This window comes from Gymnogyps californianus, chromosome 6 (assembly GCF_018139145.2).
Source record: "Gymnogyps californianus isolate 813 chromosome 6, ASM1813914v2, whole genome shotgun sequence".
Taxonomy (NCBI): Eukaryota; Metazoa; Chordata; class Aves; order Accipitriformes; family Cathartidae; genus Gymnogyps; species Gymnogyps californianus.
In genome coordinates, this window is record NC_059476.1 from 3,993,460 (window position 1) to 4,018,339 (window position 24,880).

Consider the following 24,880-nt stretch of genomic DNA (forward strand, 5'->3'; position numbering starts at 1 on the left):
GCTTGTGAGGCTGCTGGGTTGCTGCTCGCCCGGCTTAGGTGCTGGTCTGACTTTCCTGGGTGGCTTCTCGCCCCCCGGGGGTGCTGAGCCGAAGCAGGTGGTTGTGGTGGGGCCGTACCATCAGCAGCTGGTCCGGCCATGCCGCTCTGTGCCGTGCCAGGAGTGAGGTGCTGCAGTCTTCAGGGTGCGTTTCTGTGTGGCAGGGTGCTGCCGAGCCTCTGGGGCCTGCTCATGCCCAGTGCTCCCCGAACCCGGCTGACCTGGGTTGTCCCAACCCTATCCTGAGAAAGGACTGGTACATTGCCGTGTTAGGTAGTTTAGGGAAGGGAATAGGCCAGCAGGGCTTATTGATGGGGTTTACAGACATCCTGAATAACTGTAACCTTAATGAAACCACCGAGCAGTTGGTGATGGGGTGCCTCAAGAGTATGGAGGGATCAAGAATTGCAGTGTGCTGGGCTCTGCTTATACACTGAATTGGACAAAGGCTTAGCTGTGATAGCCTAAGCAAGGAAATGGTGCCTTGAATAGTGCCCAAAGGATTTTTGATATTTATTGTTTTCCTCTTTGCTGGTATTCTTTATGCTCTGTGCCACAAGAGACAGTACAGTTTGTGACGGGTCAGGAAGTACCAAAGCTGACTGCCTGTCATCATCCTCCTAGACAATATATATAGCAAGTGGGCCAGGGCCTGCCTTTCTTTCCTAGGGTACCTTTCTGTCCTGCCACTGATCCTCAGGGAGCTTAGATGATCCTAGTCATCTTTGAAATTCTTTCTTTCTCGCAAAGTTGATTGAAAATGGCCTGAAGATTTGAAAATTATCAAGGGATCTCAGACACAGAAAGTGCAGTTGCATAAGTCTTGTGTCCTTTGTAAACCAAGCTAAAATAGTCTAATTTTGTATATTTTTACTAACATGAAGCATGTCTTCTAGCAGTAACAACAATATTATACATACAACAATGTACTTTGATATGAAAATACATACATAGAATCTATTTAAGAAATATAATCATTTAAGATAATGTTTTAAAGCAGCTTTAGTCAAACTTGTATTATCTTGGACCTATGCCTACTGCCATTGCAGACTAGCAAAACTCTTCCTTAATTTAATTATTTATTCCTTATGTTCCTTTAGAATCCTTTTATGGTGTTAGGAAGGGACCTTTTTAAGTTTCCTCCTTAAACTTTTTCAGCTTTACCCATATCTCACTGGAAAACAGCAGTAAATATAAAACTGTTGCAGCCCTTCAGGGAAAAAAAAGAGATTCTAGTGGACTAATACTTTAAAAGCCAAAGTGCTGTTTGTTTGAGTTTACAATAATGGGCCCCAAGTTACTGAATCTGAAAACTAGTAGAATGGAATGAAAACAAATTGTAGGTTTCTCTGCCTGTCATGTTCTCTATCCTTCCCTAGTTGTTTCTGTCACTGGCTTACTCAGTGTTAAAAATAGCATGAATTATCTCCACAGCCTTCTGATCCGATCCTGGCACATTCAGACATTGGTACAGTTCACTGTCAGATGGCAATACAGTCATGAAAGTGTTTCAAAACATGTTGCTTTTACAGCTTGTTTACAGTTGTGGTTTTTTTTTCCTTAACCAAAATTGCATTATCTGGAACAGCTTCTTTTTCATAAACAAGGTTTACATTAGCCTCTGTAAATCATCATAAAAGTCATTTACCTACTTTTGTACTTAAAAGTAACTTGCAGCGTGGCATCATTAATAATAAGTTCCAAATAATTGCTCTTACCTGTATTATCAAAAGTTCAACAGATACTTAGAGAAACAAAGTAGGTCATTTAGAAGAAAGCCTTGAAAAACTCCATGATGGCAGCTAGTATTCCCAAATATCATTACCTATGTCTGATACTAAGATGGAAAACTAGATTTTCCTGCAGGAATTTCGTAGTTGCACTTTGTAAATGGCTATGACTGTATGAATCATTCATACTTAACTAATAGAAGTACCAAATTTTTTCTGGTTCCATTTGCCAGCCGTGGTACCCAATTCCCACGTAAGTTAGCCTTGAATATCAATATACTGGAAAATAGGCCACTTACCATACAGGTGTCATGTTCTTTACAGTCTGTCAAGGCCAAGGAGGCAAAGTCTTGGTTTGTGCTTGGTTTAGTGAGAAGTTCTGCCTTCCCCACAGCTCACCCACAAGCTCATTTCACGGTAAGCAAGGGCTTTGTGCCTCAGTTTTTCTTTCTGTGAAATAAGCCTTACATTTCACTTGGTTCTCCACTTCCCCATCCATAAAAACATGTTGCAAAACATTATCTATAAAGTCTGCTACATCCATCTTAGGAACTATGTCTGTAATATGAATGACCGGACTAGGGACTTCTCTGGCTAGCAGGTAAGTGGCACAGTGCAGACGGCATCCATGGTGCAGATGGCATCCACGCTCCAGCGCTGGCTGCCACGCAGCAGGGCAACCACCCCCGAATTCCTTGAGGGACACAGTCCCCGATGTGTTGCCCTGAACCCCTGCCTGAGCAGTGCTTGCTGGCAGAGCGTGCTGACAGTCAAATAGTATGGATGTTTACAAGTCAGTGCTCAAACTCGAAGGCAAAAATATCCTTAAGGTGCTGTCATGTTTTTTTTAAACAAATACTAGTGTATGCGATTAAGATGCGTGTATGTGTAAAGCGATATTAAAAAGAGCAGAAAGTTACATCTTAAAAATAATATACCTCATGTCCTTGTTTTTTTTCCTCAGAAATGACTGTCCTTTCTTCAGATATTAGCATTCAGATTGTAGAGTCATTGAAGTCGGTGTGCAGAACTAGTTAATTTTTAAACGGAACTCCATTTCTCTCCCATTTTTAGACAGCAGTCAATACCTTTACCAACTTTTTTTTTCCCTTCTGCAGCCGACGGGTAAGAGCAGCGTGGCCTTTGCTCCTCTGGATCTTACTGAAACACCAGAATCACTTAGTGACGCAGCCAGGGAGGGTCTGAAGTCACAGCGGGGGTCCCCCCCCGCCCCGCTCTGTGAGCGGGACAAGCGGCCGCCGTGGCAACCGCGGTGCCCGGGGGGACCGGGCAGAGCGGCCGGGGGCGGCGGCGCGGAGCCGAGCCATGCCCAAGGGCAGGTGGTCCCACCCCAGCGAGCAGGGCGCCGGCGCCTGGGTGAGGGCCGGGCGGGAGCCTCCGTGTGCTCCGCGGGGCTTTTTTATCCTTAAACTCTCGAAAAAGCGCCGTGCTGAGAGTGACTTTGTCCTTTAGCCAGAAACGAGGTTTCCCGTTCCTGATGTTTATGAGGAAAAAGTGCCCTAGGTATTCAGAGGAAGTATGCTAAAGCAAACTCTGGCAGGATTTTTTTTCCTGTTTTCCAACAGTGCTGGCGGTCTTTTAGTTTATATTTAGCCCTAGCTGATTATCTTCTGGAAAATGCCAGATGACGTTTGCCTCTGTTCTCGCCCTCAGAAGAAGTGCCACGGCCGCCGTCGGAGGCCTGGGGCTGGGACATCTTGGCATCCCAGGGCACTGCGACGCACGCCTGGCACAGGCTGTTCTTCAGTCCCTGAACCCCTGGGCCTAACATTTGGCTGAGCTGTTCCCCCAAAGTTTCGTGTTTTCAAACCTATGGTTGTACAACAGCGGGAGCAGCGTGGGGAAAAAAAAAAGACGTTATAGCATAAGTGGTTTTGCTAGGTGGATTATCGCTATATGAACAATTTTCGGAAAGTTCCTGGAGAAGTAATATTCTTGTCTGTTTTACTGATCTGCGTCATGAGGTCTTTATGGTAGGGATTGGCAGGGGGGCTCCTGATTTTTCCAGAGGCCGCTAGGTGCTGCTGCAATCCAAATAATAAATAAATGGGAAAATACGATTTTGCCCACATTTCTGATGAGATTTATTTGGGTTTTTGTTGTTGGCTTTCTTTTTGAATGGGTCACAATTTTCATTATTTTCTAGTTTGCTCATGTTGGAGTATGCCAGAGTCAACCTGGGTCAACTACAAGCTCTGCACTAAAACAGGTCCAGAACTCAGGAGCAGCTCAGTATGTTGAGGATAGATTGCCGGTAGCATACAGAACTCGGGAGCAGGTGAGTTACTGTGGCAATACAGTCAATTTACAGAGCTCCTTTTTGCAGGATATCACTTGCTAAGTTATAAGTAAGAGTAGCACTTACAGTAGTTAGCAAAGCAGTCATAGCGCACTGGCAGACTTTGTGCCTCAGGGAGTAAAATGATTGCTAGCTGTGCTAAGGAAGAAACATATTTCACTGTTACTCAGTTATAATTTTGGATACTCGAAGTCCTGCTGTAGTTACTGCTGATTTCCAGCATCGGTTACTTTTCCCTTTTATTAGCTGCTATAGCTGTTTGAGACACATTTATGTGCCAGAATATATTATGATCGATCTCAGTCCAAAACCCATGTGTAAAGCCCTATAAGAACGTTTAATTGAAATTTTATGATCTGTTTTGAATTGAATGTGAGAATTCTGTATATTCAGGCAAAGGATTATTTTTTTGATCATTAAAAAGTTAGAAGCTTCCCATTTGGAACATTTTTAAGGCTTGCTTAAAAATGAGAAGATTTGGGACAATTTTGGAAACCACCAAAATACAGTATTTTAAAATCACGAGTATTTAAAATGTTACAATTTCTTAAGCACATTTTGATGTCCTTATTTTATCATCATACGGAGCTTTGCTTTACCCACCCACTTTGTGCACAGAACATTTTCTATTTTCATTTTCTATAAGCATAGCAATTATATTGAGTTCATTTCACGGATTTTGCCATAATGAAGAGCAGAAATGGGCTAGGAAGGAATATTTAAAAGGGAAGCTTGGGGCTAGTGAAAAGAAAAGGAGAAGATTATACTGTAACATGAGTATGCATTATGTTGATATTACGTATACCTTTCTGTGGAGCATCTGGCCTTAGCCACTGTCTGAAAAGGAGAACCAGGTTAGATGGACCTTTTATCAACACTAGTATGACTGTTCACCTGATGTTTTATGTCTTGTATTTACCAGCCCTTCACTGTTAAAAAGAATTAGTGGAATTCCTATCTGTCATAAATCAAGAATTAAAATGAGATCAGCAGTGAGAGTACAAAGATGCATTAAAGGCTAAAATGTGATGTCACAGGAACAATCTGAGGAAGTTTATGTGACACTTAAAAAGTGCTGGTGGAGTGTTGGAAGCTCACTGCATGTGAAGCTGGATCTCTCTAATCTCTTTGTATGAGGGAGCTCACTGGCTGAGAGATTAATTAATTTTCTCAGAAATATAGTACTGTTTAAGCTTATATTACCTCTTATTTCTTACTCCATGATAGTCCTATAATGATTCTGTAATAGATTTTTTTTTTAACCATTAGTTAATATGGGGAACCCTTCCAAGAGATGATACTCAATATTTACCATCATGGTTTTCAATTGCCCTGCAGCATATAGACACTAGTAATAAACACTATTCCTAAAATGTTAAGATTGACGTGTAATTGCAGTAGGATATTTCAGTAAGTCTTACATTTTACTGACTTAGAAGGTGCTTATTTTTAAACACATATATGAGAATGTATCTGTTTAATTTGCTTCTCCATTGAACTACAGTCTGGTTGAATGTGTATGAGAAAACAAGTGAATGTGTGGCATGTACCTAAAAAAGGTAGAGAATCTGTCTAGTATACCAAATGCCCTAAGACATGATCGTGCAGCTGACTCCATGCAGGCAAATTTTGTATTTGGTGATTCTTCTTGCTGGATCAGGCCTCCAGTTACATTTATCATTAGAACTGATTCAGATTCACTTACTCTTGAAACACATTTTTTAAATTGTGTTACAGTAAAACTTGCTCTTCTGTTTGGAGGTGAATATCATAGTTGGAAGATGAAAAATGTATTCCACAATGTTAAAAGTAAAAATTATTAGAGCATTTACAGAAAAAACTATAAAGTTCCCAACATGAAGCAGGAAAATAATGCTTGGGGAAGAACAGAGGCAGTCTAATAGTCCAGAATAGTTTTCAGTGTTTCCATTTTTAGCTATTTTAATAATATTGCAATGATATATAATAAACTTTAAAAAAACTAAATATGTTAAATTACTTTTAAAATAGTTCTTTTGCAGTTGTCCTTTTTTCCTTCTAAAACTCTAGTTTCATTTTAGAGACTGGATGAACATTATGTTAAAGAATGAGATAATAAATTAGTTATGCGATTAATACCTCCTCCACTTCCCCTGCAACAAGCAGTGTACATGACATTCAGTACATAAATCATAGATTAATTCAGTTTTGAGGTCCCTTTTGTAGTTCATTTTAATTAGCTTTAGGCTTACTAGTGAATCAAACAAGCCAATCCTGACATATATCTAGTATTTTGCTGCTTGCAGACAGAATGTATCATTTCTTATTTGAAAATTCACACTTTTACATTAATCATGTATATATTCAGCAAGTCAAGGGAACACAAATCCTTCTGATGATTTCGTTTAAAAAAAAAAAAAAAAAAAACAATACAGAGGGTCCATGTTACCCCTATAAAATTATGTGCAGTTGAAGATTTAACATTTGAATATGACTTCTGTTTTAGAACATAGGCTGCTGTAATTTCAGCATCTGTCAGAATATAAGAACTAAGACTAGTAGACTCCAAAACAAGGTATGTTAAAATTCATATTTTTTTGCTATAATTTCTTTTTTTCAGAAAGCAGTGAACAACAATTTCCCATTTTCTTCTCATGACAACAGACACTGCCTACAGAATGTAGGAGAGTATTTTGATTTTGTAAGTACCCAGCACTGAGAAAAATCAAGCAAGTTCGTATCTCTCAGTCTGCCAGAGATTAAACACAGTATCTTTTCTCTCCCCTGCAAAAGTTATAGATGCTAAAAATTGTGAGAAGAGAAAAATGTAAACAGCAAAGAAAAACACACTTTTTATTAGTATAGGGATGGGACTCCTCTGGGGCTGGCACAGGTATAGAGCAGCACGCATGGTCATTGAGAGTAGCAGAATTCGAGGGGAACATTTTCTAGTGGTCCTGGTTTTTATGTCTTAACACGGTTTTGTACGCAGTTATACGTCCTATTAGTCTGCTAAAAGTGATTGGCCTTGTGATGAACTTTTGTAGGGGTTTCAGCCACTCATAATTCACAGTCCCACATATTTGGTTCAGACTCATCTTTATCGTAAGTTTGACCAAAATCCATAGGACACCCACAATATATCTCCAGAATGTATTATTTTCCAATCCACATCTCTTTATAATATACCTGTTTAAATGTATGTTGCAGAAGCCACAACTTTGAAGAGAATTTAAATTGTTTTGGGCTTTTCTGTATGTGCAACAGTTTCATGTTTTTCCACTTTTCTTAGATTGTTGACATCTTTCTAGGCAGCAAAAGAAATAGTGCAGTTCACAAGATAATGAGCAGAGGAGGAAGCAGCGAATTGTATGATTGAAGGTTTTTCTGACTTTGGGCTCTCTTAGACCTAGATTTTTTTGGTATTCATTATTCACTGAGTAACCTCCATTTCTGTGCACTTTGTGCAGTGTCTCATAGTTTTAAAGATACCGATCAACCATCATTCCAAATAAATTTCCTGCAAGCTATGGAGTGTGAAAATCAGGCTGTCTCTCTGTGTTTGGACGCATAAGGGATAGCTTTGAAGATTCAGATTTCATGGTCTGTCTGAGTTTCTTCATTGCAGTCCAAACATAAAATTATTAACCTATTTCTTTGGGTTACTCTGAAGATTATTTTAGCTGAGTACAGCTAAATAGCCTTGAGTATATAGTATGCTACGGAAATGCAAAGTATAAGCCGTTTATTAGTACTAAGAGGTGGAAGGTCAACAGATTTCCCATTATATATGCAACCAGAAATGTTCATACAGGCAAGTCTGACAATATTATTTTTAACTTGCTAAAGATCAGCCATGAGTTCTTGAAATCACTGTGGTAACAGCTTCGTTAGCTTCCCAGTGGGGTAGCGACTGTTACAAGATTCATCTGTGAAACTGTGATTGTAAGTCATATGCTTACATGAATTTTCTTTCAATTTTTTTTCTAGGGTATGGGCCGGAGGAAGGTGGAACCAGAGAGACGGCAACAGAACTCACAAAACTTCTTCCAGTGGGCTCATGAATCAGTTCCTAGCAGCGAGGATGGCTTAACCATTTATCAGACATCATTTGTGAAAGATCAAAATACTGAGAGCCCATTTTGTAGGCGGTATCCAAAACACCACTCAGAAAAGTGTTGCACTTACAAACCCATTCCTGAGAATGAAAAAAACCTGCAGCTAAACAAGTCATCTTAATTATAAAAAAACCTTTGTAGCACTGACTTATCATCATCATCAGAGCCTTTTCTTGAGATCTGAACTACTTGTTACTTAAATGGATGACGAAATAAACATTTGTGTAAAGTGAATGTCGTAGTACAGTTGAGAGTTCATTGAAATCAACAATCATATGTTACTCTGAAGACATATGTTACTATAAAAATTTTAACGAAGAGGAGCATTATAAGGAAAAGCATGATTGTACATATTTTTAGAAATACCTCTATTAGGAGAACAGAGGTAGTGATTGTACTTGTGTTATTTGATACTGGTTGACCCTCATCTTCATACAAAAGCCCCTTCAACTTCATAATCAGTGGTATGACTGTACCTCAAGCAGCTGACAGCATCTGTGTTGACAGAAGTATGTAATGGAACTGGATCCTTGAGAGTTTACCACAACAGGGAGCCAAAACTGCGTGTTCAGGTAAGAGAGAAACTTTTCTGAAAGGTTTCATGGCTATGAAGGCAGGGTACTAGCCATTAGAGAAACTAGATAAAAAAGAGGCTGCGCATTAGATTGTTGTGCAAAATAACTAATGTTTGGTTGTAACACAACAGTTGTATAAGTAAAGAAAGAAAGGATGTTGTAAACGATGTTTGCATGCCTGTGTGTGCGGTCACAAAATCTGAGTGTACGTATGTATGCGTCATTTCTGGCAGTAAGGGGGGAAAAAAGCTCAAGCTGAAGGTGGAAGGCTGCATGAAGGTTTGAGTTTGAGGTGGACTGGATCTGAAAAAAACTCAAGATTTTATAGTTACATGTCCCTAAGGAAGTGAATTCAGAACCAATCCTCCAAACACTCTGCTCCCAGAATACTTACTGGCTTTAGGATATGGAAGGCATTAGAGTCAGACCTCCAAATAATGTGTTTTCATCTTCTGGATCATTTCCATTAATATCAATAAAATAATAAACCAAACTGTGTGTCTTAAAATATACTAGAAATAAGCTTGTTGCTGTGCAAAATAATGTTGACTAAAAAAATCTAAGCTTAAGTTTATGGGATAATTTCCTTTGTTTACAAGATAAATGGAAAAATAAACCCTCAACCCTTAGCATTCCTTGCATTGTAAGAGATGCCTTGAAAATGAGCTATGTTAAGAAATGATTTCTGCCTTTCAGTGAACAGAGATATCTTTTTGTATCAGCATGCAATGGCTGACCTTCTTGTGTGCCATCAAAATAGATTGTATTAGAATATTTCCCCAAATGTGTAGCAATTTTATTAGCACACGCTGAAATAATAAACTACTTTTTTTTTAATGAAGTTCCCCCTACTAAAGTTCTTGGGGTGCTGCACAATATGTAGAAATGCAAAACATTATTGAACAATGTAAAAACAGATAAAAAGCCAAGTAACATAGTGTTATTAAAAAGAATTATTTTTTCTCAAAGTAAAGACAGCCTGCCTGACAACTTGAGAGTCAGAATTTCCAGAGCGTTAGCCAACAATTTCGTCTCCAAACTGATTCAAAACTAAAGCGTGTGCCAATCACATGGTAAATGAAGTACCCCATGCTGTTTGGCATACTCAAGAGGGCAATCTTGGACCTCCATCAGAAGGAAGAAACACATTCTTGCTACATTAGTAATGTTTATCTGTGGCTTAGCATTACAACTGGATATGGTGAAATAAATTGCTGTAGTTTGTCACGCCTTAAAACACCAATAGAAAGATTCCAGATTTTTTTCCCCTCTTTTTTTTTCTTCACATTTTGACTCAAACATGGATTTTTTTTTTTAAAGTAACTGTGGATTAATAGATGTTCTCAACTATATTGTGATAAAGATTCCAGAGGAGAAACTGGAGAGATCATGAAACCTCCATACAAACTGAAATACACTGTGCTGAGTTGAACAAAACAGGTGATTCCCACATATCTCATGCTCTGGCTGTGTTTCATGGGTAAATAACATGAGATACAATACACTGAATTTCAAAATGAATGATAAGAGCCCCAGATAAATTCCAGAAAATTATATCCTTGCGTACTTTGGATAGAAACCATCAGTTCTGTTTAATCTTGTGGTAATAACGTCTCTGAGAAGAAGGCCCTGTTGAGTTAAAATACTTTTGCAATATGGCGTTTTTTTGCTTCTTGGGGGATGGAAGAGAGGGGAGGAAGGCTGGTAACTCCTGTAACCATTTCCTAGTCAGTGCAGGAAAGTGCTCCCAGCTGGTAGTTAACTAGGATCAGATGGGCGTAGGTAGGCCCAGCAGAATGAGCGTACTATGGGTTAACTCAGCCAAATACTATTCTGGAGAAGTAGAGGTTATGCTCTAGGTGGTGCTGATAAAGATGGACTTTTTTGTACCTTGTTTCATTAAAAAAACAAAAAAAATCCAAAAAACCAAGTTAATTTGTTGCGAAATTTCCTTGAAGAGTATTATCAACAATTTGAACACAGCCAAAACCTCTTTACAGAAACAACAGGCTTCGTACTATAATCCTTTTGAATGAGCAGGTATCGTTGCCTTCTGTTTTTTCTCCTGAGCCTACATCAATTTAGAGACTGTCTACACAGCTTTCTTAAGAAGTCTCTTCTGTGTTAATTTAGAAGTGTTTTCAGTATGTTAGCTAAACTCACAGAACTCTGGCAAAATTGATTAGAAAAATTAAACCAAGGGGCTGGGCAGATGGCTGCAAGTTCCGTTGGTTTAATGAGTTGCTACTCATCAGCTGAACCCCACAACAGGCTAAGGTTGGTGATTAAGATGGCTGAGCTGAAGAGTAGCAACTTTGTCACTTGACTTTCCATGCCCTGGTTGAAGACAGCTTGCTTCTCGGGTTCCATTGGTTCAGTTCCATTGGAATACAGTCTTATCCTTGTGTCTGCATGGTTATGTCCACTTGTTTAAAGTGTGTTTGTTTTTTTTTTTCCTGCCCTGGTTGCTGATAACTAGATCTGAGAAAATGGTCTCACTCAAAGCTGCTGTCTCTTGGACCATGTGGCCTCCTGGTAAGCTAGATGTCAGCTTTTAAAGCTGTTTCATTTATGAAATGTTGTGACCTGTGAAATGCTTTTAATAGTCGTTTTGACCCTGATAGACAAACTATTGATCTTGTATGATAGCAGATTGGTCTTGGTACAATAGGAAGCAAGATTTAAGTTTTGCCTTTTGTTTACTTGGTGTCTAAAGAAGCTTAAAGAGATTCTTAAAGCCTGAACTGCCTGGCCTGTGGGGAGGGTTGGGTGGAAGTGGGAGTGCTGCTGCTCATGGAGCTAGTAATTCAACGGGGATGCAGCAGCTTGACTTCCAAGTCATCTGCTGCTAATCTAATCACTCTGTGTTCATAATCAAATCACTCTGTGTAGCTGAAATGTTGTTTCTTAGCATGTACTCTCAAGGTTAGTCTGAGTGAAGTAACTTGATATAAATGTTGCACTGAAGATGAGCCCTTTTCCTTCCCTGGGCTACACAGTTCCACAGTAGCAATACTGTTGGAGATCTATCTAAACCCAAAACTCGTGCTGATTTGTTTACAGTGATACAGTTCAAGTGTGGATAATATTAAGCTTCTATAAATGTTCTTATACTGGTTTAACTTCTCCCTAGCTGAGCAAAATATTGGTATAACTGTGATGGTGCTAATGTTGAACTGAAAGTATAGACCTGTATCTAATAGAAATGTTCGTGTTGATACAGTGGCCATGCTGGTTGACAAGAAATAAAATTTCTGAAATTAAGTAGAAACTTTGGATTAGGCATCGCTATCTTTAAATCACAGTCTGCAAACTTTTTTTTTAATTATTCCTTAACCTCCCCCCTGCTGCTGCTACATTATCTAATGAGCAGTAGATGGCAAGTACAGAGACCCATTCCACTCTGGAGTGGGAAAGGACTATATAAAGCTGCCTCATCCCAAATTTCTTGTTTTATGCCTGCCTCCCCAACAAAGTAATAAAATAACAAGCTGTTAAAACATTATCTCTGGAATATCTAATTAAAGGGAAGTCTATTCAACAGGGAAGTAATCCTAACTGACCTTAATTTGGATGTATGGCAATAGGGGGTGTGAGTGAACCATTAAAGCACCCAATTTATGATTCAGGCAGGCAGCTGTATAGCATTTATGAAAAGCACATTATCAGCTTGCTCTTGTGTCTGATCACGGTTTGTTATACTTCAGTATATTTACCTGAAAGTGAAGTATCTCAAATGATCATTTCTTAAATGTGGTGTACAGAAAGACATGTAGTTTGAAATAGGTAAGTTTCAGCCAAATAGAATCAAAGAAGTGCTGCTCGGAGGAGACCTCTGGGACATGTCTGTTCCAGCTCCCTGCTCAGGCCAGACCCTTGTCAGCACAGGATCGGCTCAGCTGTGGCTTTGTTGATCTGAGTCTAGAAAGCCTCCAAAGAGGGAGTTTGCACAACCTCACCAGGTGACCTGTTCCAGCACTACAGTGCAGTGCTAGAGAACAGTATTTTCCTAATATCCATCCCGAACCTCCCAGTCTGTTCTCTGTGACCGCTGCCTCTTAGTGTATCATCGGGCACTACCAAAAAGTTTGGCTGCATCACCTTTGTAACTGTTCCTCAAGTAGTGACAGGCTGGTCTTAGCCTCATCTTCACCAGACCAAACAGACCCATTTTCCTCAGCCTCTCCTCACAAGTCATGTGCCTCTGACCATCTTACTTTTTGCTGGATCCTGTCCTATTTCTCTGCAGCCCAAAGTTGGTCACAGTATTCCAGGTTCAGCCTACAATACTGAGGGAATAATAACATCTCTCAGCCTGCTCATGGGAAGTGATTCTCAAAACCTTAATCTCTCCTGAAGCCAAGGGATTGAAATCATCCGTTTGGACAGTCTGTAAAACAGGGTTTAAAAAAAAAAAAGCTGAGTGAGCTTGCATTTTCTCCTTCTTTCTGAGGTTATGCAGCTAATTCTGTATGTAGCAGAAGTGGAAACTGTAGAATTCACAGAGACTATATATATTTGAATTCCTGTTAATCTGGTGGCAGATGCTAGAGATACCCAAGTCCCAGAAGTCTTCCATGGGTGCTTAAAATGCTACTTCTGGACAAGTCTAAAGTGCCTTAGTCTTGACAGCACCAAGCTCAAACCCGTATTTGGGGAAAAGATCCACAAATTAATTATTCTCATGTCACCACTGTGCTTTAAATTGGGAGAATGCTCAAAGATATCAGTTTCTTCAGAGGGTACATGAAGAGCAGCTATTATCATGTCTGTGTGCAAGAGCTTAATTATTACAACACCCATTTGAAATAGGTTCTATTCCTTCCTCTGTTCTTGCATTGTTTCAGGGAGAGAGTTATGGCTTATTATACAGCGGTGCAAGTTTTCTCTACTTGGCTCTTCCTGAAGCTGTCTCATGTGCATGGAATATTTAGATGTTCATTAAATCAGCAAGAGAAAGTTCACATGTATACATGAGTGAGCATGATGATCTAGCCCAGGTGATAGGACACCCACCAGAGAGAGGGGGCTGCCTGGGTTGGGGTCCTTGTATGGCTTTTAAATTTGAAGTAAACATTAATTGAAGCAAGGACTGGAACTCAGGTCTGCCTGCTCACAGATGAGTGCCCAGACCACTGAACTAGAGAAAACCCTGTGCTTTCTTTCAAGCTCAATGTTTTAACTCTTTCATACACAATGTAGCAGCTCTGGCAGAAGAGGTATAGAGTGGTCTTTTCTCCAGACTTCTCCAGACTACCTGAACCAGTTCAGAAAATCAGAAGAATCTTAGGAATACCTTCCCCCCCGCACTGTGGGATATCTAGAAATAGTAATATGATCATAAACCACTACCCTAGTAGCAATGAATTAATCTTTACAGTAGCCCCATGAAGTATTTAAGTAGTAGTACTCATTCTGCAGATGACTTAATTGTGGCATGCTGTACTGAGGGTGATTCCTCAGTCAGCAGCAAAGCCATGGCTATAAAATGGAGGAGTCCTGACTCCTACACTTTTGCTGTAACCAGCACTTCTTTCCCTGTGCATAGATTTGCTATAGAGTTTTTAGAGTTTCATTAGAGTCCTAGTTGCCTGCCAGTGTATTATTTTAAGAAACTAATGGCCATGTGTATGTTTTTATGATCCCTTTCAATATTCTATGGAATGAGAGACAAATTTTGTAACTCGAAGCATGCTATTTGTGACACGGAAGTGTTTTTTTTAAATTTAAAATGAACATCCGCTCTCCGTCTCTCATCCCGCCCACCCCCAAAAATAAAGATCGTGTTTAGATTGTCCAGTATATTCTAATACCTACAAATGACAGTGCCTACTATGCAAACAGACCAACAGAAGGATCAAGTACTGTGCTCAGATGTAAATTCTTGTGGGATCAGGCTCTGTAATACTAACCAGACATTCATGCCTCAAATGGCATTTTAGGCATGCATTAATGACCCTAAGCGACAGACCTTCTCATCTTATTGCTTAATTAATCAATGGCCCAGTGGCACATTGGCAGTGCTCTTTTTCAAGCTGTGCCTCCCCTCAGATGGTAATCAGATGGTATATGGCTGTATCTACTTATGGGAAAGTCAAAACCCAATAAATAAAGTTTAATTTCCTGATTCCCCTGGGATATAGTGATTCTTTTTAACAATGCTTCTTCAGTTGAGTTGAAATTAAAAAACAGCATGATCAACATATTGCGTAATATTTCAAGGATGGAGTTAAGTACCAGGTTTAAAGATTTAAAAAAAAAAAAAAAAAGAGAGGACTGGTGGGGGGAAGACTGTTGATACAGAAGCAGAATATTTTCCATCAAAAATGTCTAATCCTATTTTTGTTACTGGTGTTAAACTCTACATTGTCAGCTTTTAAGCATTACTGTGAACATTTTCTGTGCATGTGTGGCATTAATTTTCATTCTAAATTAAGTTTGCTATCATTTGGAATAGAATTAACATTTAATCTTAAAAATATTTTGTAACATGCAGTACAGTTAGGTACCATAGGAGGGCAGATGTGTTGAACGGCTTTATTTTGATATGTGTTACATTAGTGTAAGATCTACTGTAGTGAGTTGAATTATCGGATTTATACTTGTATCGGTGAGCTCTCAATCATGTCAGAGAAATGCAACAACTTGATTCGGACACAAATGGAAATATGTCTCATGGTTTTTATGGATTTAAGTATCTTTTTCCAGTTGTTCATTTTTGATGCTTACAAAGTTCAAAGATTTTTCAATCCACAGTTATTTTGTTTTGCCTTTGAGAGCCTATAATCTGACTGCAGTTACTTGTTTAATCACTGACAATATCCAGCAAATTAACAAAATTAGTTCTTTAGTTTACTACTTAGATTTAATTCAACTTTTTATTTTTCTAGCGTCAAGTTTTCAATATGTGCTAATTTATGCTACAGTTTTCTTTATGCTTCGAGTTAAATTCAGGCTTAAATAAACGAGCTTTAGCCTCTGGGTTAAATAATTCCCTATGAAATTTGAAATTCCATTCAATCCATATTTGCCTTTTCAAGTGAGTGGAAAAATGAATGAACCTTGTTTTGTTAGAGGAAGAAATGTGTGTGTGCGCTTTCACGTACTTTCATGATCCCTTCTTGTAGAATAATTGGGAGGGACCCTGCTACAGTGATGGGTTCCTACGCACTGAGCTTGTGCTGAGGTCCCCGCCGACAGACGGTTGGATTCAGAAACACCGTCTTGGAAAATAGTTGCGATCTCCCCAGTCTGTCCCATTGGCTCTGTTGTTCGTGACCCCCAAGTATCACAAAAGGGAGATCCCTGCTGAGTTGTTAAGCAGAGGCTGTCCTGCAAGCTGGGAGTCCTGCTTTCGTGTAATGATTGTAGAACGAAGGCTTTCAATGGGCAATACTATTTCTTCTGAAAGTGGAGAAAAATTTCCAGCATCTTGAGCTGAAAGAGTAAGATGAACGTTTCATCTATCTCATATAACGAAGTCCCTGAAGTAGAAGAGGGCTTGTTAAGCAGTGAAGACATTAAGAGGCACAATTTCTAAGACAAATCCAGCCCTTCAGATGCAGGAATGACCGTGTGGCAGCCTGACCCTTTCTTGCTGTTCAGCTGACCCCACTTCTTCCCTCTGAGACTGGCCGAGTCTCTCTCCAAATACACAGTAGCACCTGCAGAAGGGCTACAACCAGATTTCCTGCAGCATGAAGCAGCTCTTAAGCTGCTGTGGAAGCAAATATTCTTAGGTCATGGGAGGATGATGTGGAAGAGTGATATTCTCTTGTCCCCAGGCCCAACAGCCCACAGTAAGCGAACCCTACTGTGCTCTAAAAATAAGTTGTCACAGGGTCTCTTAGCAGATGAGTCAGCCCTTGCTTACAGAAGTGGGAGCTTTTGTTCCATATCCTTCTTCTACGACACAGCTTTGGACTATCAAGTTGTTCCAAAACATAGTTTTGGCACTATACCTTAAGGAGGAAGATCCTCCTCACCGGCATTCTCTCCCTTATTCTCTGGTTGCTCTTATATTTAAACTCTCTAGATTCTGATCTTACTGCCAAAGTAGGTATCAGAAGCCAAAATGGCAGCTGTCATACAGGCAAAAATCCTGCTGAGATCTGTAAGAATAATTCATGTGTCTGAACACAGGCCATCTGATAATTTTATTTATCTTGATGTGCAGGTGTCTTGTTGGATAAATTCAGAATAATCTCAGCCCCCTGCCCAGTGTACGGTCTAAATGCTGGTATCTGAGACAGGAATATAATCTGTCACAACTGTTGATGTCCTTAGTACACTACACATAGGAAGTCTGTCTTCACATTTTCTTTGCGCTCTAATAACGAGTATCTACAACTTTCTTTGTATAATGAAAACCTCTCTCCCATTTTCCTGAGCGGTGTGACTGCAGGCTAACATGCCAACATTGCTCTTTTACAAGGATGCAAAAACTTTTATAGCCAGCTATGTTTTGCTATTTCTTCCCTACTTCTCCCCGCTCCCCTTTAACTCCCTCCAGTAGGATTTTTGCAATACATTTCTAGAAGTATTGTGTGCACTATGATAAAAAACAATATCTTCAGCAGTAATAATAAGTTGGATGTGGTGGGAATTTAAGCTTGTTCTTTTGTCCAAGGTGATATAATGGAAGTCATTCATAATGAAGAAAAAAGTAATTGTTATGCAGCACTTTTGTATTAAACATGCCTCCCCAAATTATCCAGAATATAAAAGAGAAAGTTTTTAGAGCTTTGTTACAACCATGGTTGAGCAAGATGCATGTGAATGTCCTCTTATTTGCATAAATAGGGTTTCTTAAAATACAAACCATTCGTATTGTGTTAAGCTCCCTCAAGGCTTGCTACCTCACAAGATGTATCATAGTTTTATCATTAATCAAAACAAAGCCAAAATCAATAAACATGCATAATCAGGAGTCTCTGATTCCAGCATGCAAATATACTACATATTGATGAAATGTTTCTGAATCTAAAACAGTTCTACTCCTTTTTCCTCTCAGAAGTCCCTGAGCCTTTTAATTTTAATATTTTATGCATTGCAATGCAAACAGTATAAGAATGAGTTCATCTGTTGGAGATAACAAGTTAAAAGATAAATGTTGGATGAATCCCCTAATAGTTTTTGTTTACTTTGTTGACTTTAAAGGCAGTTTATGCTTCTGAAAGGCTGGTAATTACTTGACCTTTAAAAGCTCAATCCTGCAAAAGCAGTTGCTCTGCCGTGCACTTCCCAGGCGGTACCAGAGCACGGGCAGCCGGGTCCCCGGGCCCTCTGCCAGGGCCGTTTGTTAATTAGTGAAAATCAGTTGTTCCTTATGTGTAGGACGATCGAAGTGTTACATTACAGGGGGATAGAAATGATGTTCAGTCAGGACAAGTTTGTGTCCTTGGCGTGTGGCTAAGAGAGTGATCAGTACCTGCAGCTCCACGGAGCAAGGGCACTGTTTCGGGGGTACAAGCTCTGCTTCTAACCCTGGTCAAAGCTCAGTCCTTCTCATGCACTAGCAGATCATGCAAATCATTACTGATATGTATTTCGTGCTGCCCTCTGTAGTTTTAAATTCCTTATCAAACATACATACATTATGATACAAGGAACATTACCGTCTGAAGATGCATCCAAAAATAAACATTTCCGCAAAAGACTCAATAATTTCATAGGTTCCAGGGGTGTTGCACCACTACAGTTAAGAACCTCGATCAGTGCATGGCTCAAATTAATGCTGCAAATTCCTTTAATCTGAATCACAAATTTCTAACAAGTGAGCTGTGATGGGGTAAATCTTATCAGCTGCTACTGCTTACCTCGTTCTGAAGCTGTGCATATCCATAGCAAGTACAAAACACAGACCCAAGAAACGGGCACATCAGCAACCAAAGGATTAAAATAAAACAAAATTCTATGAAGGCCAAAGTTAAAGGAAAAGAAGGATGAAAAAGATCAGTGGTGTAAAAGCCAGGCTGCAATTAAGTTGAAAAAGTTCCTTGTTTGCTAGTCAAATAATAAGCTGTGTCAGAGCTGTAGAATTGGTTATTCTAGCATAATTGCATCTCTTGTGTATCTGTGGGACTCTGCTAACCACAGGCACGATCCTCTCGTGAGAGTCATCCCCTCTGAGCTGATTTATTAGCAATGTGAAAAGTTTAAAGGTGTGATGTTTATTTTATATCCTAATAAAATAAATGTGGCAGCGATCATAGATTAGGAAGCACAGTTTCAAACTGTGAGAGTCTTTTAGGCTTATTAATTTTCTGTGGTTGGGTTTCACAATGGATATGTCTATTTGCCAAGTCATGCTTATTTACATTTGCTCAATGCTTGTTTTCATAACCATGGAGTATGGAAGAAAAAAAAAAATTTCCTATGCCTTTGGTGGGAATAGGCGCTCACCTGAAGAGAAATGGTAGATCCTGTGTGTAGCTGCACTCCTTTTTTATGGAAGCAGCCCACCGAAGTCAACAGGATCATGTGTATATATATTCATACATACAGATAGATATATAAGGTGAGGCGTGCAGTGAGCTCCTCAAAGTCAGTTACTTCTTGACTTTCGTTTGCTACAAGGGTGGTTTATGGGAAACTTTGTAGTTATGCTTTTTTAATTGATTCTTCAGTGATCTGATCTGAAACTTTTCCTTTAAAAATAGGATAGAGTTTTAATTTTCACGGCAAATGCCTGCACTGAGGAGTGTATTTGGCAAAGGGAGGAATAAAGGTTACTGCGGCGATGGGTTAATGATCAAGAGGAACTGACATTTCAAGCCAGAACATCTCTTGATGTTCTTCTTCATTTGAATTGCTTTACTGCTGCTGCATAGTGCTGGGTACGTTTGCCTACCTCTCTGTGCCTTAACCCCACTGCTTTTCAGAGGTTGGTGGTCTCTGGCAGCAGTGTCCTCTGCCAGGATAACCGTGTGCGCTAGCGACACTCCGGAGAGCATGGCAGGATATTCCTCAGCATCTCCCTCACTACTCAATTTCCCAAACCAGCAAAAGGAGTGAGAACTGTTTATCTTTGTTTCAACCTTTGCTTATACAGTCTGAGGTAGAACTTAACCTCTAATCTTTTCCTTCCTGATTTTGGTAATTGTAGTGCATTGCTGCTGGACTATAGCAAGCTTGCAGTGGCTGTGTCTGCTTTGTCCACTGTCACTACATTGCATGCATGAGATATCATGTCGAGTCTTCTGCATATGCTTGTTGTTTATTTTAACTGTAATTTGTCATTTTGGTAAGTCTAAGGCTAATGAGTAATTGTTATGACCCGATGTACCTTGCACACAAGTTCTACGTTACATCTTTTTGTACTCAGTTATTTTCAAAAAGGAAAAAGAAAAATCCATCAGCCAAACCAGGAGAAACAAACTACGAAGTCTATCTGTTTTTGGCAAGGATGATAGAGGAAAATACAACTGAGGCCATTTCTTTATTGCTTGTGGAAGGTATTCAAATAAATCAGAAACTAGTCAGAATGAGAGTAGTGATGCGAGTGATTAATATTTTTAAAGCTCTTGGATTTCTTTGGCTCGAACTTTCTGCAAAAGGGTGGAGTATTAACATTAATCACAAGCAAGGACCTTCAGTCTCCAGGACTGTCAGCCTGGCACCTCTTCTCATTGTTGCACTTAAAAAGGAGGGAATAAAAAAAATTACCTGGTGATCTTGCAGGAACATTGCAGAGGGTAGCAAGCTGTGGCGTAAAGGAAAGCATGATCTTCTCATCCGGGTCTGAGGGCTGTAAGTTTTAACATCAGTGTGCACTGCAGCTCAAAGGAATGATACTCATTGGGTTTATTAATCTCTAGCTACGTGGACTACCACTTACATTTAGACTTACACAACATTTTATGTTTCAAAAATATTTTTCACATGAGACTTCTGAAGTGCATTGAAGAGAATAAACGGACCTCTCTCCACCCTGGAGAGGTATAATTAACTACTTGGCAAAGATAGGATTGGAACCAAAGAAACCCCCTCGCCTTTATCTGCTTACCCTGCTCTAAACATTTTCATGACCTTTTTTGGAAAAGTTTTGCAAAAGTAATATCAAACAGAGGACTTTTTTCCCATGTCTTCCTCTGTTTTGTTGCACAGTGTGGTCTGTTTTAAATAAGCTCTACAGTGCAGTCATTTAAGGAAATGAAGATATTTCATAGCACGCTTAGCATTTGCATTTGAATATAGGCCACCCTGCTGTTTGATTAAACTGGAGTTTAAGAAAACTATAAGAATCGAGGTTCATATGCAGTGCAGTACTTCACACTCAGATTGCAAAGGTTGTTGAAGGAAAAAAAAATGATAATATCCTTGGAAGTACATGACTAATGAGAATATATATAGCACTTCTGAGACAGCTCAAATATATAATTATTGTGAGGATTTCACAGACACATAAATATAATGATCTTCAGCTAAGTAAATTGCTACCTACCAATGAAATAAATATGGTCCCTTCAGAATTTGAAATAATTCCGTACTGTAGGTGGTGGGAAATGATTCACCTTAGCTGTTATCTCTGGAACAGTAATATAGAAATATATCTGCCAGTACTGTTACATTTACATTGTTCTTCATATCCTGTGGAGTTTGTCAGAAGATCTGTGGTCCCCGCTGATTTCCACCCCCTTATTTTGATAAGGCTCTGCACAGCATGGCTCAACAATGGGTTGGAGCAGCTAATATTGTTTACCACAGTAGGCATCTCAGCCATAATATTTTTCCAAGAAACACTGATGTGTTTAAAGGTCAGGTTGATACTGATTTGACTGCTAAACATGAATTCATTTTTCTGGGAGTAGAAGGGTGTACATGCCTTGGGATAAAGGTTAAACTGTTGTTTATGCACTCGATAGGTGGAAAACACAAGGCTTTAATACACGAATCATAATAGCCTATTCTGGTCAGTCAGGGAAATGCGGTGCTTTACATTTAAATGGAAGCTTTGAATCCACAGGCATTTTCTGACTATCGCTATAGAAGAAGGCTCACTGAAAACTTCAGTGCTCGCCTGGATGATCTAGACTTTGCAACCAGTTTAAACTTTTTTCTGGGCACAGTAGTCCAGAACTCATCCAGGTCTTTCAGCAGCACTGGGAAAAATGAATTTTGCTACCTCTGATGAGGTGCCAGAAACTGGCCCCTCCTGCTACGGTAAGGGGAGTGAAAGGAAGGAGGGAGAGAGAGATTGACAGCCTTACAAGTTTGGATTTGCTGTTCTTGCCATCCTCGGTGGAGTGGGAGTGATGTGGTGGTGTCTGCGTTTGCCAAAAGAAAGGTCCTCCTCTCCTCTTGTAGCTACCGCCTCTCCTGTTCAGGTGCCTCTTTCCATGGCAATGAAATCGCAGTCAGTAAGACTGGCTTAGCCATGGACATTTCTAGCAAGCAGCTGCACTAGACGCCTGGATTTAAAGGAAGATGTGACATGTTCTGATAGCTTCAGCTGGGCTGGCTGGGCTTCCCAGGAAGGCAAAACTTAGCCAGGACACACTCAGTTCCTAATTTCTTAGAGATGACACATCAGATGGAAGCGTGAGCACTCAGTGCTGAGCTGTGCTCTATCTGTGGTGTTCTCCAGGCCAGATGAAGAGGGTAGCACATCCCAAAGCTGAGAAGGAGCCTCTACAACGTGAGTACAAATAGAGAGCAAGGATACGCATGCACATCCACGTAGGTGTCCATCTCATCATTCTTTCCTGGCTTCCATTTTCCAGGTACTTGTTCTTATTTAAGTATCATTTCCTCCAGCCTCTAAGAAATTATGCTGCTCTCAAGAGAGATTTTAACCAAACCCCATGCTTGGTTTTGTGGGAAGTGATTTTTGCTTCCATCAAAGGGTGTTCTTTGCCAACGGTCTCCTTTCTTTCTTGCCCTGTGCCCACATCAGTCCCTCCCTCCTTTACCATTCCTCTCCTTTTCTCTTCTTCCAGCCTCTCAAGGTCTGAGTCACCTCATTTACCCATCCTATTTATTCCTTTTCTTCTAGCTTTCTTCTTTCTTTCTGTAATGAGAAAATCTTTAATGTCAGGTTAGAAAGAGGCGACTGTAGCCGTGTGGGAGGCTAACATACTTCTCAAAGAAATAACCAGTGCTCTCTGATCACATTATGTGTTTCCTTAACCACACCTTTTGGTATTTTGGGGCTGTTTAGGCGTGTAGAGGGGACTGTGTCACAGGTGATCATCTGGTGCTGTTTTCAGTACAGTATTCAGCTTCTGTCTTCACTGGGGCAATGGGATGCCTCTGCAGTAGACCAACACCAGCTCTAAAGATGTATTTCAAGAACTCAGGTTTACTTATCAGCACGGATAAGCACACAATTTCTGCTTTTGTCTTGTAAAAGAATCAGTTCTTTTCACTGATTGTTTTAACTTTTATTGATTCATTTGGGTTGCAGACTCTGCTTGAAAGCCTCAAAGTCCATCCAGGATTGTTCGTATTGAATTATCTTATAAATGTTTTCTAGATTTGTTGTCGTATTTTATTTCTACAGATTTTGTCTCTGCAAAGACTCCAGTCCTGGCACGGCAGCTCAGGTCACTTCTTTGATCTGGTTTTCAGTGGGATGTTCTGACACCTTGACCATCTTGGCATTTGCTTTGAGAACAGATGGAGAAAACAGTCCATAATACGCCTGTTGGCCTAAAAGCAGAGAATCTGGTAGTGCCGTGAGTGGCTTGCTGGCTGACATCAATAGCACAGGATGCTGTGTTTGATTAGCTTTGCTTTCACAAGAAAGACCCACTGTATTGTTTTGAAGAATGTGTTCAGTGGTTTTAGCAAACTTAAAAATCCCCCGTGGCTACAGAAATAGAACATTCAAGTGAAATGGCTGCCATGTCAGGGATAAAAAGCCTTGCAAAATGTTCTGTCTACAGATCACCCTTAATCCTGAAGCTGTATCAGTTCAGAAAAACTTCTGGATTTCTTTTTTTCTTTCATCTTCTGAAGACAGATAAATCTGGAAACCCTGCAGGAGGATTTCTGACTTAGCAAACAGAGCTTGACTGCGTTTTGGTTTGGTATTTTAGCTCAACATTACAAATACTTGTGTCAAAGATCTTGGCTTGAATCCTGGAATTATTTCAGATGCAATGGTGTGATAATAAGAAAAAAATCCTCCCTAGGCTTTCATGCCTGCGTCTTATTTTTGCCAGGTTGCCATTACTCTCTTACTGAAGAGGAGAAGTTGAAAAGCTAACGTTGTATTCCTGACGTTTCTTACGGGAAGATGATTTCCGTGGATGTTGTGTAAGGAAACTTCTTTATTGTTTTTAAAAGGAAAACATGGCACAGAAAAAAAACCCGATCCACTTGAGGAAAAACAGCACCAGACTGGAAATGAGAACTTTCATTTTCTCCCTGCAGTATGTTTTTCTTCTTCCACCCCCGCTCCTCGCACCAAGGAGTCCCATGCCCCCTTTCCCATCCTTAGTATTAATCATTCCCCTGCACTGATAACTTCTAATTGCTTTCTTAGAAAGCCATCTCTCTGACTTCCTGATAAGTGGTGCCTTATCCCTTAAATGTTGAGCAGTAATGACATCCACTTGTTAGATCAATTCCAGATACGTATTTTACAGGCATAAGTCCATATTTCTTAAACATTTTAATAAGTATTTAAAAATACTATAAAAAATAGATATTGTATCTGATATCTACTCTTGTTGGTCTACTTTGAAGGAATTTAAGTGAGTGTTTACATTTGGTTGTTATTTTAGAAATAGAATCCTACAGATTTTTCTAGAAATCAGAAAATTGAAAAATACAGGATAAATATCATTCCATGTTACAGTTCTTTCAAATGAGAAAGAAGAAGGGGAAAAAAAAAGCTTAATCTGTTAGGGAGATGCTAGGTTTCTTTTCCTTTTCAATAGTAACTAACACATATTTGCCACAAAGTGTTAGTTTAAAATATTAATTGTACAAGATAGAGGATACAATTTGATTTTCTGGTGAATTTGTTTACTGGTGAATTCTGTATCATCCTCACTACCACAGTGTCTGAGCGTTTTCGAGTTGCCCTTTAAGTGACATAACTGACATCTGTCATAGTTTTCATGTCTCTTCTTATGGAGGTTTGTTTATGCACTTCATACTTTGCATTGG

At 39.6% G+C, this 24,880-nt stretch overlaps 1 protein-coding gene and 1 long non-coding RNA gene across 2 annotated transcripts in view; both read left to right on the forward strand.

The window, feature by feature from the left end:
* Nucleotides 1-2,338: 2,338 nt before the first annotated feature.
* Nucleotides 2,339-8,414, forward strand: TEX36 (testis expressed 36). The gene is made up of 5 exons (XM_050899081.1): nt 2,339-2,370; nt 2,984-3,146; nt 3,937-4,068; nt 6,689-6,769; nt 8,059-8,414. Exons 1-5 carry the CDS (start codon nt 2,339-2,341, stop codon nt 8,305-8,307), a joined length of 657 nt encoding a protein of 218 aa, XP_050755038.1. The 3' UTR covers nt 8,308-8,414.
* A 188-nt stretch (nt 8,415-8,602) lies between these two features.
* Nucleotides 8,603-24,880, forward strand: part of LOC127018046 (uncharacterized) — a 70,762-nt gene continuing 54,484 nt past the window's right edge. Inside the window, exons 1-2 of the long non-coding RNA XR_007766683.1 lie at nt 8,603-8,758; nt 11,241-11,296. This is a non-coding gene — a long non-coding RNA (uncharacterized LOC127018046). The remainder of the gene's footprint in view (nt 8,759-11,240; nt 11,297-24,880) is intronic.

Bases quoted from the DNA above. Each gene is read 5' to 3' on its own strand.
- TEX36 (XM_050899081.1), top strand. From the start codon at position 2,339: ATGACCGGACTAGGGACTTCTCTGGCTAGCAG. The intron at 2,371-2,983 runs GTAAGTGGCACA...CTGAAGTCACAG, and splicing joins GGGACTTCTCTGGCTAGCAG to CGGGGGTCCCCCCCCGCCCC. The intron at 6,770-8,058 runs GTAAGTACCCAG...TTTTTTTTCTAG, and splicing joins TAGGAGAGTATTTTGATTTT to GGTATGGGCCGGAGGAAGGT.